The following is a 15000-nucleotide window of genomic DNA, read 5'->3' as shown; positions in this document are numbered from 1 at the left end:
GTTTCTGATTCTCGACCCCATGTCGAATTTATCGATTTTTTTCAGAACTGGGGGAACTTTTCAAAATTTTCGCTGCGTTAGTTTTGAATTATGACATTGGGCTATGTGTGTGTCAAGTTTCATCAGAATCGGTTGAAAGCCGTGGTCAGAGTGAGTGTACGAGAAAACAGACACACAGAAAACGCACAGACAAACTGCCGTTTATATAGAGAGAGATATATATACGTACACACAAACATACATATACTATTCTCTTGCATTCTGTATCAATAATTTAATTTCTTGGTTAAATAACTTAATCTTGAGTATGGATTAGCGATTATTGGCTGGTGGTTTTGGCAGTGGTGGTGATGCTGATGGTTTGGCCTAGCAAGCCAACTTAGTCTTTTGAAGTTTAGGGGAATAAGAGAACCATAGAGGTGCCAGGTTTTTTTTGAAGAAGGAACATTTCATACAGTACTATTATTACAATACAGTATTATTTATTCAATCTGTTCTGTTCTTCCATGACAGCATAACAGTACACAGGTTATTTATGCCTGCACATGTAAGATGAATGTGTGTGTATTATTTGGTATTGAAAGTTATACGGGAGCACTCCGTCGGTTACAACGACGAGGGTCACAGCTGATATGATAAGCAGAACAGCTTGCTCATGAAATTAGTGTGCAAGTCGCTGAGCAATCCAAAGTCGCATGTATCCCTAATGTAGTTCTCAGGGAGATTCAGCATGACACAGAATGCGACAAGACTGGCCCTTTGAAATACAGGTACAACTCATTTTCACCAGCTGAGTGGACTGGAGCAATGTGAAATAAAGTGTCTTGCCCAAGGACACAACACGTCACTGGGAATTGAACTCACGACCTTACAATCGCGAGTCAAATGCTCTAATCAATAAGCTATGCACCTTCACAATTGAAAGTTATATTGCAAATCATCATCATTGTTTAATGTCCGTTTTCCATGCTAGCATGGATTGGATGGTTCAACCGGGGTCTGGGAAGCCAGGAGGCTGCACCAGGCTCCAGTCTGATCTTGCAGTGTTTCTACAGCTGGATGCCCTTCTTAATGCCAACCATTCTGTGAGTGTAGTAGGTGCTTTTTAAGTGCCACTGGCACAGAGGCCAGAGGAGGCTGGCAACGGCCACGATTGGATGGTGCTTTTTATGTGCCATAGGCACGGACAAAATAAAAAGCTAATAAATCGACCACGACGAGACCCGAACTCACAATCTTCTGATTCAAAATTAGACGCCTTATCCATTAGGCAACAGAAATGAAAAGACTCATACCTAAAGCACACACACACATATACAATTGGCGTATCTTCAAGCACAGATTCAGTTTCGAAGATACTTAAACCAATTATTACGATATTTCTGTTGAGATGCACTGCATTTGTTTGACTTAATTTTGAAAATAACGAAAGATTTAGCAAAATAACTTGGTCTTTATTAGTCTGGTCTTTGGAACAGAATTTAACATGAAATTTTGATGGGAGGTTTAAATTTAGATCACTTTAACTCTTTTGTTACCATATTTCTCTTGACTTACATTGCCTTTGTTTCAGTTTTGAAATTTTGAAAAATAAAAAAAGTATTTAGTAAAATAACTTTGTCTTCATTAGTCTGTGGAAAATAACACAACAAGAGCATAAAATTTTGGTCTCAATTAATTTTGAAAATAATGAAGGATTTAGTAAAATAACTGTATTTATTAAACTGGTGTTTGGAACATAAATTAACATGAAAATTTGATGAAAGGTTTCAAGTTAGATCACCTGGCTTTAAGGGTTTCATGAAAGGGCTGGTTGGAGGCCCAACCTTCCAAGTTCTTTTACGGGTCTTAGAAAACCTGAAGGACCACTGCAATAAGTCTGTGAATCTGAGAGGTTATGAATAAAATCACAACCGATCCTCCAGTATTTTGTTTTACCTAAATCCAGGAACATTTCAGCAACACCCTGTGTGTGTGTGTGTGTGTGTGTGTGTGTGTCTTTATATATATATATATATATATATATACACGCGCACATACACACACACAAACATATACGTATACACTTATACATGCATACACATATACATACACACAAATATAAATGCATACACACACATGCACATATACACACAGTTTTGTATTTTTAATCAGCAGAAAGTGATTCAAGAGTAAAGTGCCTTTTGCCTGCCACTTGACAAGAATATATTTTGCAGACAATGCGCACAAGCGCATGCACGCACGTTTGTTCATTTTTACGTTCATTTGTTTCCCCTGTTAAAACACAAGTTAATCAAATATATTATCAAGGTATTGTTTTCCTTTTTTTTTTTCCTGCTTGGATACCCTTCTTTATTGTTAACCCATTTCTGTATTTCCAAGCACAGGATCTCTTATTTTACGCGCTTTCGAATACACAAACCCAGTAGGTGTTTGGTTGACAATGGAGATTAAAAACATCATCACGCCGCCGCCGTGGTGATCTCATTCTCGCCCACAACATCATAAGCGGGAAGTGTAACTTCTCGAAAGAGCTGTTCTTCACTCCTGCTCCGGAGCGTCGGCTGCGGGGTCATTCCGAAAAGCTCTACCTGCGACGATTTCATCTCAATCGAAGGAGAGGAGCTTTCTCCGTCCGGGTTGCGGATCCGTGGAACAAGCTGCCAGACGAGATGGTGAAGATGCCGACGACCGCTTTGTTCAAAGCCTCCCTGGACCTCAAGTGGCCTGAACTCTTTACATGAACACCACCCTGTTCTTAACTCCATGTCCCCCTACATGGCCTTGCTATTTGCTTTTGAACCAAATTAACTAACTAACTAACTAACATCTCTCGGAACTGGTGATTTTTGGAGAAGCGCAAATGCAAACAAACACATGATAAATGCCTCCCAGTTTTTATTTACCTAATCCCCTTAAAAGGCTTTGGCCAGCCCAAGCTTTTGAAGAAGACATACCCAAGGTGCTGTGCATTGGGGCTGAGTGGAAAACCAAATGGTTTGGAAAACAAGTTCCTTAACTACACAGCCATACCTGCATCTCTATCTGTCTATCCAGCTAATGTGGAGGCGCAATGGCTCAGTGGTTAGGGCAGCGGACTCGCGGTCATAGGATCGCGGTTTCGATTCCCAGACCGGGCGTTGTGAGTGTTTATTGAGCGAAAACACCTAAAGCTCCACGAGGCTCCGGCAGGGGATGGTGGTGATCCCTGCTGTACTCTTTCACCACAACTTTTTCTCACTCTTACTTCCTGTTTCTGTTGTACCTGTATTTCAAAGGGCCGGCCTTGTCACTCTATGTGTCATGCTGAATATCCCCGAGAACTACGTTAAGGGTACACGTGTCTGTGGAGTGCTCAGCCACTTACACGTTAATTTCACGAGCAGGCTGTTCCGTTGATTCGGATCAACCGGAACCCTCGTCGTCGTAACCGATGGAGTGCTTCCATCATCCAGCTAATACACAGTGGCTGTGTGCTAAGAAGCTTGCAGTTCTATATTTAAGAGATGAGCAATTACGTACATTATTTACATTCAACGGATATGTAACAAACAAGATGAGGACAAATATCCGTCGAATGTAAATAATGTAAGAAGCTTGCTTCCCAACCAAATGGTTCCGGGTTCAGTTCCACTCTGCGGCATCTTGGGCAAGTGTCTTCTACTATAGTCTCGGGCTGACTAAAGCTTCGGGAGTGGATTTGGTAGATGGAAACTGAAAGAAGCCCACCATATAAATATGAGTGTGTGTCTTTGTTTGACCACTGCTTAACAACTGGTTTTGGTGTGTTTACATCCCTGTAACTTAGAAGTTCAGTAACAGAGACCGATAGAATAAGTACCAGGCTTAAAAAATAAACACAAGTACTGGGGTCGATTAGTTTGACTGAAAATTCTTCAAGGCAGTGCCCCAGCATGGCCTCCTCTACAGCAAGTCATCTACTGCTGTCTCTCTATCAAATATTCATCAAATGTAAACAATTCCTCGTCTCTTAAATATAGAACCGTAAATAAATATAAACAACACAAAGTACTTACGTTTTAAGGTTGATCATGGACTGGGGTATACCAGTTGGGGTATCAAATGCTGGGAGCAGTTTGTTTCCGACGTCTATGGCTTTTTCTTTGAACATCTACAAGAGAGAGAAATGAAGATGATAATGAGTTACAGCAGTGAAATTCTTCGAGTTTAATAAATACATCAGGGTCCATAGCTAAATTAATGGGTTTTTTTTTTGCAAGAGTATACAACAGAACTAGTAATGTTTCTTTAGTAAACCCACAAATAAGACAGAATGGATAGTTTTTTTTTGGTAAAGGCATGCCTTGCAGTTGGGTGTGTTGCTTCCCAATCAGGGGACTTTAGGTTCAGTCTCACTGTGCACCACACTGGGTAAGGGTTTTCTAATATAAGTTGGGCCAACCAAAGACTTGCAGGTGGATTTTGTAGATGGACACCGAAAGAAGACCATAGTGGTTTTGTGTAGGTGTCTAACATCATCACCAACTGTCCTCCATGGATGAAACTATAACACCCTTCACTCTCTGCTTCCAACTGTCCTTGTCCCCCATCAAGACCACGACTTCAGAATCAGAGTTCATGCCAGTATCATTTCTGAGCATTTTTGGTAAGATCTCCATTCCTGCTCCTCTGCCTCGGTCGTTTCCCAATGGTGACCAAAACTAAAAACTTATAAAACTCTCGGTCCCTAGCTCTGTCGCAATGGCCAGCAAAACATAATCTTCTCTGCTGGATGGTGTCAGACAGTCAAGGCAGGCTTTGGTATAGCTCTCTGTAGGTTATATGATCTCTCCAACTGAGAGAGAGAGAGAGTATTTCTTTATTCACCATAAGGTTGAGAAAAAGAGGGGACAATACGGGGACAGACAAAACAAACGTTGGGGTCAGGGTATCGAATAAACAAACAATTAAAATATATACAATTAAATGAGAATGAGTGATTAACAAAAAATGAAGCGGAGGACATGGTTGACCCCACAAACCACATACTCACACTGAAGACTTTGCTTTCTCCTTTTTTTACATTCTCGATTAAACAGGTCCTCTCACTCGCAACATACTTGCTATAGACTTCCATCTTTTACGAAACACACTTTGTGACAGGCATTTCTTCTCCAGCCTTATTTTTCGTTTCATGTGGAAAACGAAAAAGTCGATGAGCCCGAGACTGGAGATGAACATGCCTGTTGCAATTCCTCTCACTCCCATCTTCCATATTACTTCTTTCGCCACTGCAACTACCGAGAGAAAACAGGCTCGCTCCTCCCTATTCAGGGAGATCGGCGGAACGATCTTAATTACAGATTCGCTCGACAGTTGTACTCTTCTCGAATGCAACAGCAGGTGTTCGACATAAGCCCAGAGAGAGAGAGAGAAAATGTAAAATCTGCTGTCTCTCTTTATCGTTTCTCCTGCTGACTTGAAGGACTGTCTGGAATGTTGGATTTCCCACTCCCCATATTAAGTTGACTGTTCTCTTATTATTCTTTTGTGTGTGTGTGTGTGTGTGAATGTTACATCTGCAATTGCTTGCACAAAAATGCAGCGGGCAATATTGTCATTTGCACACTCGGTGGCTTTGAGGTCGTGTAGAATAAGAGAACCCTCACATGAGGTAAAAAAGAGGGAATGTAAGGATTAGCATTAAGAAAGACATCTGTGTGTAAAAGAATGCCTCAAATAAATATTTGTCCACCCCCATGCAAGCATGGGCAACAAAACAAAAAGCAAAACCCCCAAAAAGACAAATAAAAACTTAAAACGAACGGACAATCACTGTTTATAATAGAATTGGGTGCAAGTTTATTAAATACAAGAATGTATAAAGTAGAATGAATGAACAGCAGCTAAATTGTTTTTTGGGAAGGAATGTCGCAGAAATAATGAGGACAAACGAACAACAAGGATGGAAAATGTATCAACTCCAAGCCTTACATCACTCTCCATGACTGCTATGTGGTCACATGTTTGATGTAAGGATTGGGTTTCTTCGTAACCAGAAATATTGAAATTAAAAAATAAGTAAGATGCAGGAGAGTGGCTGTGTGGTAAGAAGCTTGCTTCCCAACCACATGGTTCCAGGTTCAGTCCCACTGCGTCGCACCTTTGGTAAATGTCTTCTACTATAGTCTCAAGCTGACCAAAGCCTTGTGAGAGGATGTGGTAGATGGAAACTGAAAGACGTCCGTCGTATATATGTGTGTGTGTGTTCAACTAAAGGTAGTGCTCCAGCATGGCCGCAGTCAAATGACTGAAACAAGTAAAAGAAAAACCAAAAAAGGGAAAGAAGAAAATAACCCCCCCCACACACCGATTTTCCCCAAGCAAACTAAGAATAGCTGTACCGTTCTTCTGAGTTCAAATTCCGTCAGGGTTGACTTTACCTTTCATCCTTTCACTGTCGATAAATTAAGTACCAGTCAGACGTGGGGGGTGGGGTCGATGTAATCAACTAGTCCCATCCCCAGAAATCTGAGGCTTTGTGCCTCCAGTAGAAAGGATTATTACCTCCACTTTAGCGAAGGCAGAGGTTGTTGGTTTGTTTTTTTTGTCTGTGGATAAGATATCTCGATAACAACTGGAGGGATTCAGATGAAACTTTCAGCTATGTTTCACCTCGTGACAAGCACAAACTGATTAGACTCTGGGATCAATCCGGTACCGGACAAGGATTCTGGATTATTTTTCCTGCTTTTTTTTTTTATTTTTGAGAGTGGTCAGGTTCATTTTTAGTATTCTCATTTGTGAGAGCAGTCAGGTTTATTTCAGATATTCTCATTTTAAAAATCATCTCCAGCTAATCGTTGAGAGGATGTTGGTGTTGCCTTGGCGGATGTTTGCGCTCTCTGAGTGCTCTTGTTGTTGTTGTTGTTCTTCTTCTTATTATTATTATTAAAGCAGCGAACTGGCAGAACTGTTAACATGCCAGGCAAAATGCTAAGTGGCATTTTATTTGTCTTTATGTTCTGAGATCAATTTCCGTCAAGGTCAGCTTTGCCTTTCATCCTTTAGGGGGTTGATAAAATAAATACCAGTTGAATACTGAGGTCGATGTAATCAACTTATCCTCTCCTCTGAAATAACTGGCCTTGGGACAAAAATTTGAAATCATCATTAATATTATAAGTGTTGTTGTTGTTGTTGATGACTGAATTCTTCTCTCGTCATGTGATTTATTTTGTCACGAATGTTGGTATAATGATACTGTAATGATGAGACAGTGGAGGAAGGGGTTGAGGGAAGAGGAAAGAAAGAGAGGGGGAGAGGAGAGATGGGAGAGAGGATAGGGGGAGAGAGAGAGGAGAAATCGGGAGAGGAGAGACCGGACCAGGAGAGAGGGGATAGATGGAGAGAGAGAGGAGAGATGGGGAGATAGAAGAGGAGAGATGGGGAGATAGAAGAGAAGAGAGCAAGAAGTTCTAATAGATGGAAAGAAATAGAAAAGGTAGGGGGAGGAGAGAACAAGAGTAAGTGGACAGGAAAATGAGAGAGAGAGAGAGATGGCAGAATGATACGAAGGAGTAGAACAAATGAGGGGGTGGGGGGAATACAAAAGCCCACCAAACTAATTAAGTATTAATTATCAATAACAATTAGTAAATGAAAAATAGAAAAAGAAAATAAATGACTTCTTTTTATCCATTACGCTGATGAAAAATTGGCATGGCTACTTTCTTGGTTTCTGTCTGGTCAGGTTTGGTTGGATCTGGTTGGGTCTGGTCTGTAGTATTTATTGTCTTGGAGGGGAGACAAAGTGGATAGAAAAAGAGAGATGTCTGTTCTTAGTAGAAAGGCCAGAAGCAACGGAGGAAAAGGAAGTGGGTGATATGAGGAAGGAGTGTGAGAGATGAGGAGAGAGGAGTGAGAAAAGAGAGAGTAGAGACAGGTAAGGAGGAAGAGAGGAAGTATGAGTAGAGAAATGATGAGAGAGAAGGGGGGCATAGAAACGAGAGAGAAAGAGAGAAGGGCATGGAAGCAAGGGGGAAGGAACGAGAGAAAGAGATAAGAGCAGAGAAAAATGAGAAGATGGAGAGAGGGGGTGCATGGAAACATAGAAGAGGGGATAGAGAGAGCAATGGGCAGAGAAACAGATGAAGATGAAGTGAGCGAGAGAGAGAGGGAGAGAGAAAAAGAGGGGGCAGAAAAAGTAGACAGATCAGATATGAAGAACACAAGAGAAGTGAAATTAAACAAGATAGGTGTGTGCGTGTGTGTGTGTGTGTGTGCATGTGAGTGTATGTAAGTGTGTGTATGCATGTGTATTTGCAAGTTTGCATGTTGGTGGTTGCATGCAAGGAGCCACAGAGTGTGGAATGGAAGCGAAGATAGAAGAAGAAGAAGAAGAAAAAGAAGAAGAAGAAGAAGAAGAAGAAGAAGAAGAAAAACTGTCGACATGAATAAAAATTTCAATAAACCAACTGCAGATCTTGATTGACTGACTCTCTATTTTGTCCCTGGGCCCTTTGCCCACCCCACTCAAGTGGAGGAAAACAATGGGGAAATTGGGTTTTGGTGATTCTGAAAGCAATACTGGCAGCGGTAGGGATGGTAGTGGTGGTGGCAGCAAAGATGATGGCGGCAGCGGCGATTTTGGTAGTTCTGAAGGGAGCGTTGTTGTTGTGGTGGTGATGTTGCGATGGCCTTCGTAGGGTGTACAGAACTGTTATCTCAAACGGTTTCGGAAATATTCTATTTTCATCAAGTGAAAACCCCTTCTAATTCGGAGTCTGTGAAACTCTTGGAGATGGAAAAGTCAAACTCTTGGACAAAGTCAGCTGTAGACAGAAAGGTTGGAAAACCCTCCTGCAGCAGTAGAAGTGGTACTGGTGGTGGTGGTAGTAGTAGTAGAAGTGGTGGCAGTAAAAATTGGTGTTGGTAGCGGTAGTAGTAAGAGGAGTAGCAGTGAGGTAGTGGTGGCAGCAGTATTAGAAGTGGTGATAGTAGTAGAAATTGGTAGCAGTAGCAGTAGTAGTGGTGGTGGTGGTCAGAAATGAATTAGTCAACTCCATTCTCTATACTACCTCCTTCTCTTCCACATCATCATCATCATCATCATCAGCAGTAACAATACCATCACTATTACTACCACAGCCTCTGCTGTAATTGTCACCATAGATATGGACCACTTTCGCCTCTCACTATTATCAACACAAGTCAAAGCTTGAAGTCCCTCCCCACCACCATCATACCATCAGCCGATCCTACTAGCACTTGGAACAGCGCCACTGATCCACCATTACTGCCATCATCACTGTTGTTGTCATTATCATCACCACCACCACCACCAACACCATCATCAAAGACGTCACTACCACAATCATTGTCATCCCTGGACCCATTCCCTCAAAAGCATGTAGGGGAATTGGCAAGCCTTTGCACCCAGAAAGTTGGTTGTTTTGGTTGAGTTGCTTTACATCACTTCACATATTGCAGCATCTGCACACACACATACACACACACATACATACATACACACACATTTGCAACAGCAATCAAGCAATCAATTAATTAAAAACGACAAAGGAAAAAAGAAACCACCAAGGACACCAATGCACTGATGACAATGGTGGTGGCAGCAGTGGTGATGACACAGCAATGGGCCATGCTGACCTATCCATCAAAGTTTTTCTTCAACTCCAGCCCCACCTCTTCTCAGACACTGCGAGGGGAGGTGGGGGTGGGTGTCTGTTTGATATAGTCACATGACATGCCTGAAATAGTAGACTAATCTCTCCCTCCCCCCACCACTTGCAACTGTTTTAGAAAGAGAAAGAGGTATAAACACTGGATTATGTAGTTCTAGATGTACTATGACTGGCTGTAAAATCCTACCTCAAATAATCTCATACAACCCATGCTAGCATGGAAAAACATGCTGAGCTAATGAAAGAATATAAGTGTATATATATACATATACATAGGCGCAGGAGTGGCTGCGTGGTAAGTAGCTTGTTTACCAACCACATGGTTCCGGGTTCAGTCCCACTGCGTGGCACCTTGGGCAAGTGTCTTCTACTATAGCCTCGGGCCGACCAAAGCCTTGTGAGTGGATTTGGTAGACGGAAACTGAAAGAAGCCTGTCGTATATATGTATATATATGTATGTGCGTGTATGTTTGTGTGTCTGTGTTTGTCCCCCTAGCATTGCTAGACAACCGATGCTGTTGTGTTTATGTCCCCGTCACTTAGCAGTTCAGCAAAAGAGACTGATAGAATAAGTACTGGGCATACAAAGAATAAGTTCCGGAGTCAAGTTGCTCGATTAAAGGCGGTGCTCCAGCATGGCCGCAGTCAAAATGACTGAAACAAGTAAAAAAAAAGAGATATAGCCTTGATCTAATTTAAATGATTTCCAGTTTTTTCAGACATAACACACATACATATATATACACACTCACAAACAGGCGCAGGAGTGGCTGTGTGGTAAAAAGCTTGCTTACCAACCACATGGTTCCAGGTTCAGTCCCACTGCGTGGCACCTTGGGCAAGTATCTTCTACTATAGCCTTGGGCCAACCAAAGGCTAGCTGGGACCTTGCAAGTGGGTCTCACAGTTGCAAGTTGAAAGAAGTCCATAGTATGTGCATGTTAACGTGTATATGACCAAATATGTATATGCACGTGTCTGTGTTTGTGCTTGCGTCCTTGCCTTAACATCAAGCGATAGCTGTAAACAAGCATCATCATCATACAAGCAGTGTCCTTCATTTCCAATATTCTATGGAAACAGGTGAGGGCTGGTGACAGGAATAGCTCCCAGCCATAGAAAAATCTGTCTTATCTGCCTTGGTGAATTTCATCTCACCTGGGCAAATACGGAAAATTGGACATTAACCCTTTTGTTACCAACCTGGCTAAAACCTGCTCTGGCTCTGAGTACAAATATCTTGTTTCCATAAGTTTTGAATTAAAATCTTACCCCAAACCTTAGTCAAAATTTATGTTCCTAACACTAGCTGAATAATAACTAAGTTATTTTATTAAATTCTTTGTTATATTTAAAGTAATTGAAAGAAATGCAGAGCATCTCAAAATAAATACAGTAATGAAAGGGTTAAAACAATGATGATTTTTGTCCTTGGGTAGCAACAGCTATTTCCTATTTCCTTATATCTAGAAAATATGAAAAATGGCTAATATTTCCTTAAAACTTTGCCTTTGTTACATTCATTTAAATCCCAAAGAATCCCTCTCTACACATGGCTACGATGCTCCCCCACTACTTCTGCTCATGATCAGAGATGCACATATCGTCAGCCACTAAGGGACAAGCTCAACTGGTTATGGTCAATCAACTGACAAGAAAATCTGTGCTATTGAGCAGAATATTTGCTATAACGATATTTCTGCTTCAGCAACTCAGTGCAGAATCTGTGTGAAATGTAATGGAAAATAGATGAGTTTCAAAACATTGATATCCAGTTTGCAAAAGCAAAGTTTGAAGAGAATAGTTGTCATTTCCTTTGATAGAAGCAACCAGGGAAAAACACTCACTTACCAAAGATAAAAAGAAATGAAAACTTTGTTACACAGTATAATGCATATAACACTCTCCTGTGACCTCTCCTGTGGACTGACTGCTGCACACAGATACGAATATGAGTTACCTAAGATTATGGATTTTTTTAGCCTGTGCCGTGTGTTATAGGTTAGGTTAGGTTCAATAAGGATGACAAACCAGAACTAATCGACAATGTAGCAAGTATGACAAGAAGAACAACAAAAGGCACTAAAAGAGCAGTAACTGCAATAGTGTGGACAACAACAACAACAGCAACATCAGATCAATAGCAGAGAAAAAGAACAATAAGTAGTAACACTTAGGTACTTATTTGCACTAAGTGAATAAGACCCCAATGATAATAACTATCTATGTGGATATGTTTGTGTGTGTGTATACACATACACACACATGTATAAGCTTCCATACATATATATGTATATATATATATAAATATATATACAAGAACACATGCATACATACCCATATTCATTTGCACTCACGTATAAACATATATACATCTATACACACACACATATAGACATGAATACATACATATATTATATGCATGCATATATATATATTCATACATACACACACACACATACATATATGTATGCGCATGTATGTCTATGTATAGATGAGTGTCTGTATGTATATGTATATATGTTTATATAATTTATATATACATATACAGATACGTAAAGATCACACAAAAAAAGAACAAAAAAACATGTCACTAAACAACGATGCCCCCCCGCCCCACATACACACACATTCAGGGACATTTACACAATATGGGTATTCATTCACACATACACACACTCACAAGACACTGACGTACACCACAAACTCATAGATATTGATTTGCTCACACACATTCACAAGCGGTCATTTGCATCCACTTCCTGTCTTATTGGTTTTTGCAAGTAATTTCTATTTAGAAGCATTGAAACGCTCAAAGTAAAGAAAAAAGCCCCGCATAATGATAATAACAACGATAATTATTATCATTATTATTATTACTATTATTATAATGTGGCGAGCTAGAAAAATCATTAGCGAAATGCGTAGCCGTATTTCGTCTGCCGTTACTTTCTGAGTTCAAATTCCGCCGAGGTCGACTTTGCCTTTCATCCTTTCAGGGTCGATTAAATAAGTACCAGTTATGCACTGGGGTCAATATAATCGACTTAATCTGTTTGTCTGTCCTTGTTTGTCCTCTCTGTGTTTAGCCCCTTGTGGGTAGTAAAGAAATAGGTATTTCATCTGTGTTTACATTCTGGGTTCAAATTCTGCCAAGGTCGACTTTGCCTTTCATCCTTTTGGGGGTTGATAAATTAAGTATCTGTTGCATGCTGGGGTCGATCTAATTGACTGCCCCTTCTCCCCCAAATTCGGGCCTTGTACCTAGAGTAGAAAAGATCATTACTATTATTATTACTATCACTGAATGCAGCGAGCTGGCAGAATTGTTAGTACGCTGGACGAAATACTTTGTGATATTTCACCAGTCACTACACTCTGGGTTCAAATCCCTCCGAGGTCGACTTCGCCTTTCATCCTTTCGGGGTCAATAAAGTACCATTCGAGTATTGGGGTCGATGCAATTGACTGTGCCCCACCACACAAAAGTCCAGGCTTAATGCCTTTAGTAGAAAGGATTATTATTATTATACATACCATGTGAACTATGATGGAAAAATATGAGAAAGATATGGTATAAAATTTTATAGTGCAGGGGTTCCTTGAGACAAGTAATTTATTTCAAGGGTTATGCAAGGGTAAAACAGTTGAGAAACACTGCTTTAAGCACTCATCATCTGTCACCTCTCCACTCTCAAAGATTCCTTGTCTGGCAAAGTTACTTGGTGATCCTGTCAGAGCAGGTGCTACTTAAAGTGCAGGGGCCACTGTAAAGTGGTTAGCATTTGGAAGGGCATCCAGCTGTAAAAACCATCTCTGAAGAAGACCTCACCTGTGCTGCTAAGTAAAAAGCACTCAGCCCACTCTGGAGTAGTGGGTGTTAGGAAGGACATTCAGCTATAAGAATTGTGCCAAAACAGATACAGAAGCATAGTGCAGGCTTCTGCCTGACCGACCCCTGCCAAGCTATCCAACCCATGCCAGCATGGAAGGCAGATGTTAAACGATGATGATGATGATGAGTGCATGGCTGGTACTAATCTCAATAATTTTAGAAGGCTAAATGAAAGGCAAGAATCTAGAAAGCTAAATGAAAGGGAATTAGTTCCAAGTGGGAAGAGAAACTAGGGCCATCTGCTGAAGATGATGATGATGATGAGGAGGAGGAGAATAAGTACAATAAAAACAGAAGGAAAAGAGATGAGGAAGAGGAGGCAATGACATTTGTTCACCAGAACTTGAACTGTGACCCTTGTCCTTGGAGAGAACATAAAACCATAAAACCAGAACTCAAAAGGTTTCCTCTGACACCAAAAGCAATTGCTAGATTACCAATGCCAGACACTGTCAGAGTCAAGAGCAACAACAATAATTCTTCTGATTTATGTATTTGTATATGTGCCTGACAGTATGTGCATTCATATACAAACACACACATATATATTTACAGGCATAAACTCAACACCTGATAATGATGATGATGTGTGCTTATTTTGGGTGATACGATGGAATCATACACACATAGTACAACAGGTTTCCACACAGTCTCCATCCACTGAATCCACTTGACCAAGGTGCCATACAGTGGGACAGAACCTGAACCACATGGTTGGAGAAAAAAAACAAAACATCTTAACCCCACAGCCACATCATATATATACATGTATGTATACACACACACACGCACATCGGTACAAACGCACAGAGATATACACGCTCCCTAATTAATTATTCATCTCTAATGATCTAGAAACGCAGGCCTTATGCAAATATACTTCCAAGAGACACTGGTCAGTTAATTCATACAATAAACAAGTTATTACTTCATGAATATGTATGAGAGACAGATACACAGATAGATAAATAGATAGACAGAGAGAGAGAGAGAGAGAAAGGAGGGAGAGAGAGAGAGAAGTGCAGGGAGATAATGTAAAAGCCAAATATGACACTTAGTTTAACACCATCACCTGGTCCTTAGGTGCATTTTGCAGAGTTCACTAAGTTCTTTAGAAGCAAGCATTTACTGCAAAGAGCTACCATACCGGCTTCTGATTCTTTGTTTGCTTTGGGTAAATTTTTCAAATCTGTCACAGACTCTTTTAGATGAAAACCCTAATTCTTTTCGAAGCCATAGTTTTGCTAGTAAATCAGTGCTGCCCAAAGTGGTTGGTAGACCTCCATCCCACATATATTCTTTTTCTTTTATTTGCATCAGCCATTTGACTGTGGCTATGCTGGAGCACCGCCTTCAGTCAAGCAAATCAACCCCAGGACTTATTCTTTGCTAGCCTAGTACTTATTCTATCGGTCTCTTTTGCCGAACAGCTAGGTGAC

The 15000-nt window shown here is 40.7% G+C and overlaps 1 protein-coding gene across 1 annotated transcript in view; it reads right to left on the bottom strand.

Moving 5' to 3' along the window:
• LOC115219910 (mannosyl-oligosaccharide 1,2-alpha-mannosidase IA) overlaps positions 1 to 15000 on the bottom strand; it is a 533489-nt gene that overhangs the window by 42695 nt on the left and 475794 nt on the right. The window contains exon 5 of the mRNA XM_029790220.2: positions 4038 to 4132. Coding sequence (XP_029646080.1) covers positions 4038 to 4132 — 95 coding nt within the window. The remainder of the gene's footprint in view (positions 1 to 4037; positions 4133 to 15000) is intronic.

The sequence above is a fragment of the Octopus sinensis genome, linkage group LG15 (assembly GCF_006345805.1).
Source record: "Octopus sinensis linkage group LG15, ASM634580v1, whole genome shotgun sequence".
Classification (NCBI taxonomy): Eukaryota; Metazoa; Mollusca; class Cephalopoda; order Octopoda; family Octopodidae; genus Octopus; species Octopus sinensis.
The sequence above is the reverse complement of the archived record's forward strand: the minus strand, read 5'-3'. Positions and strand labels throughout refer to the sequence as shown.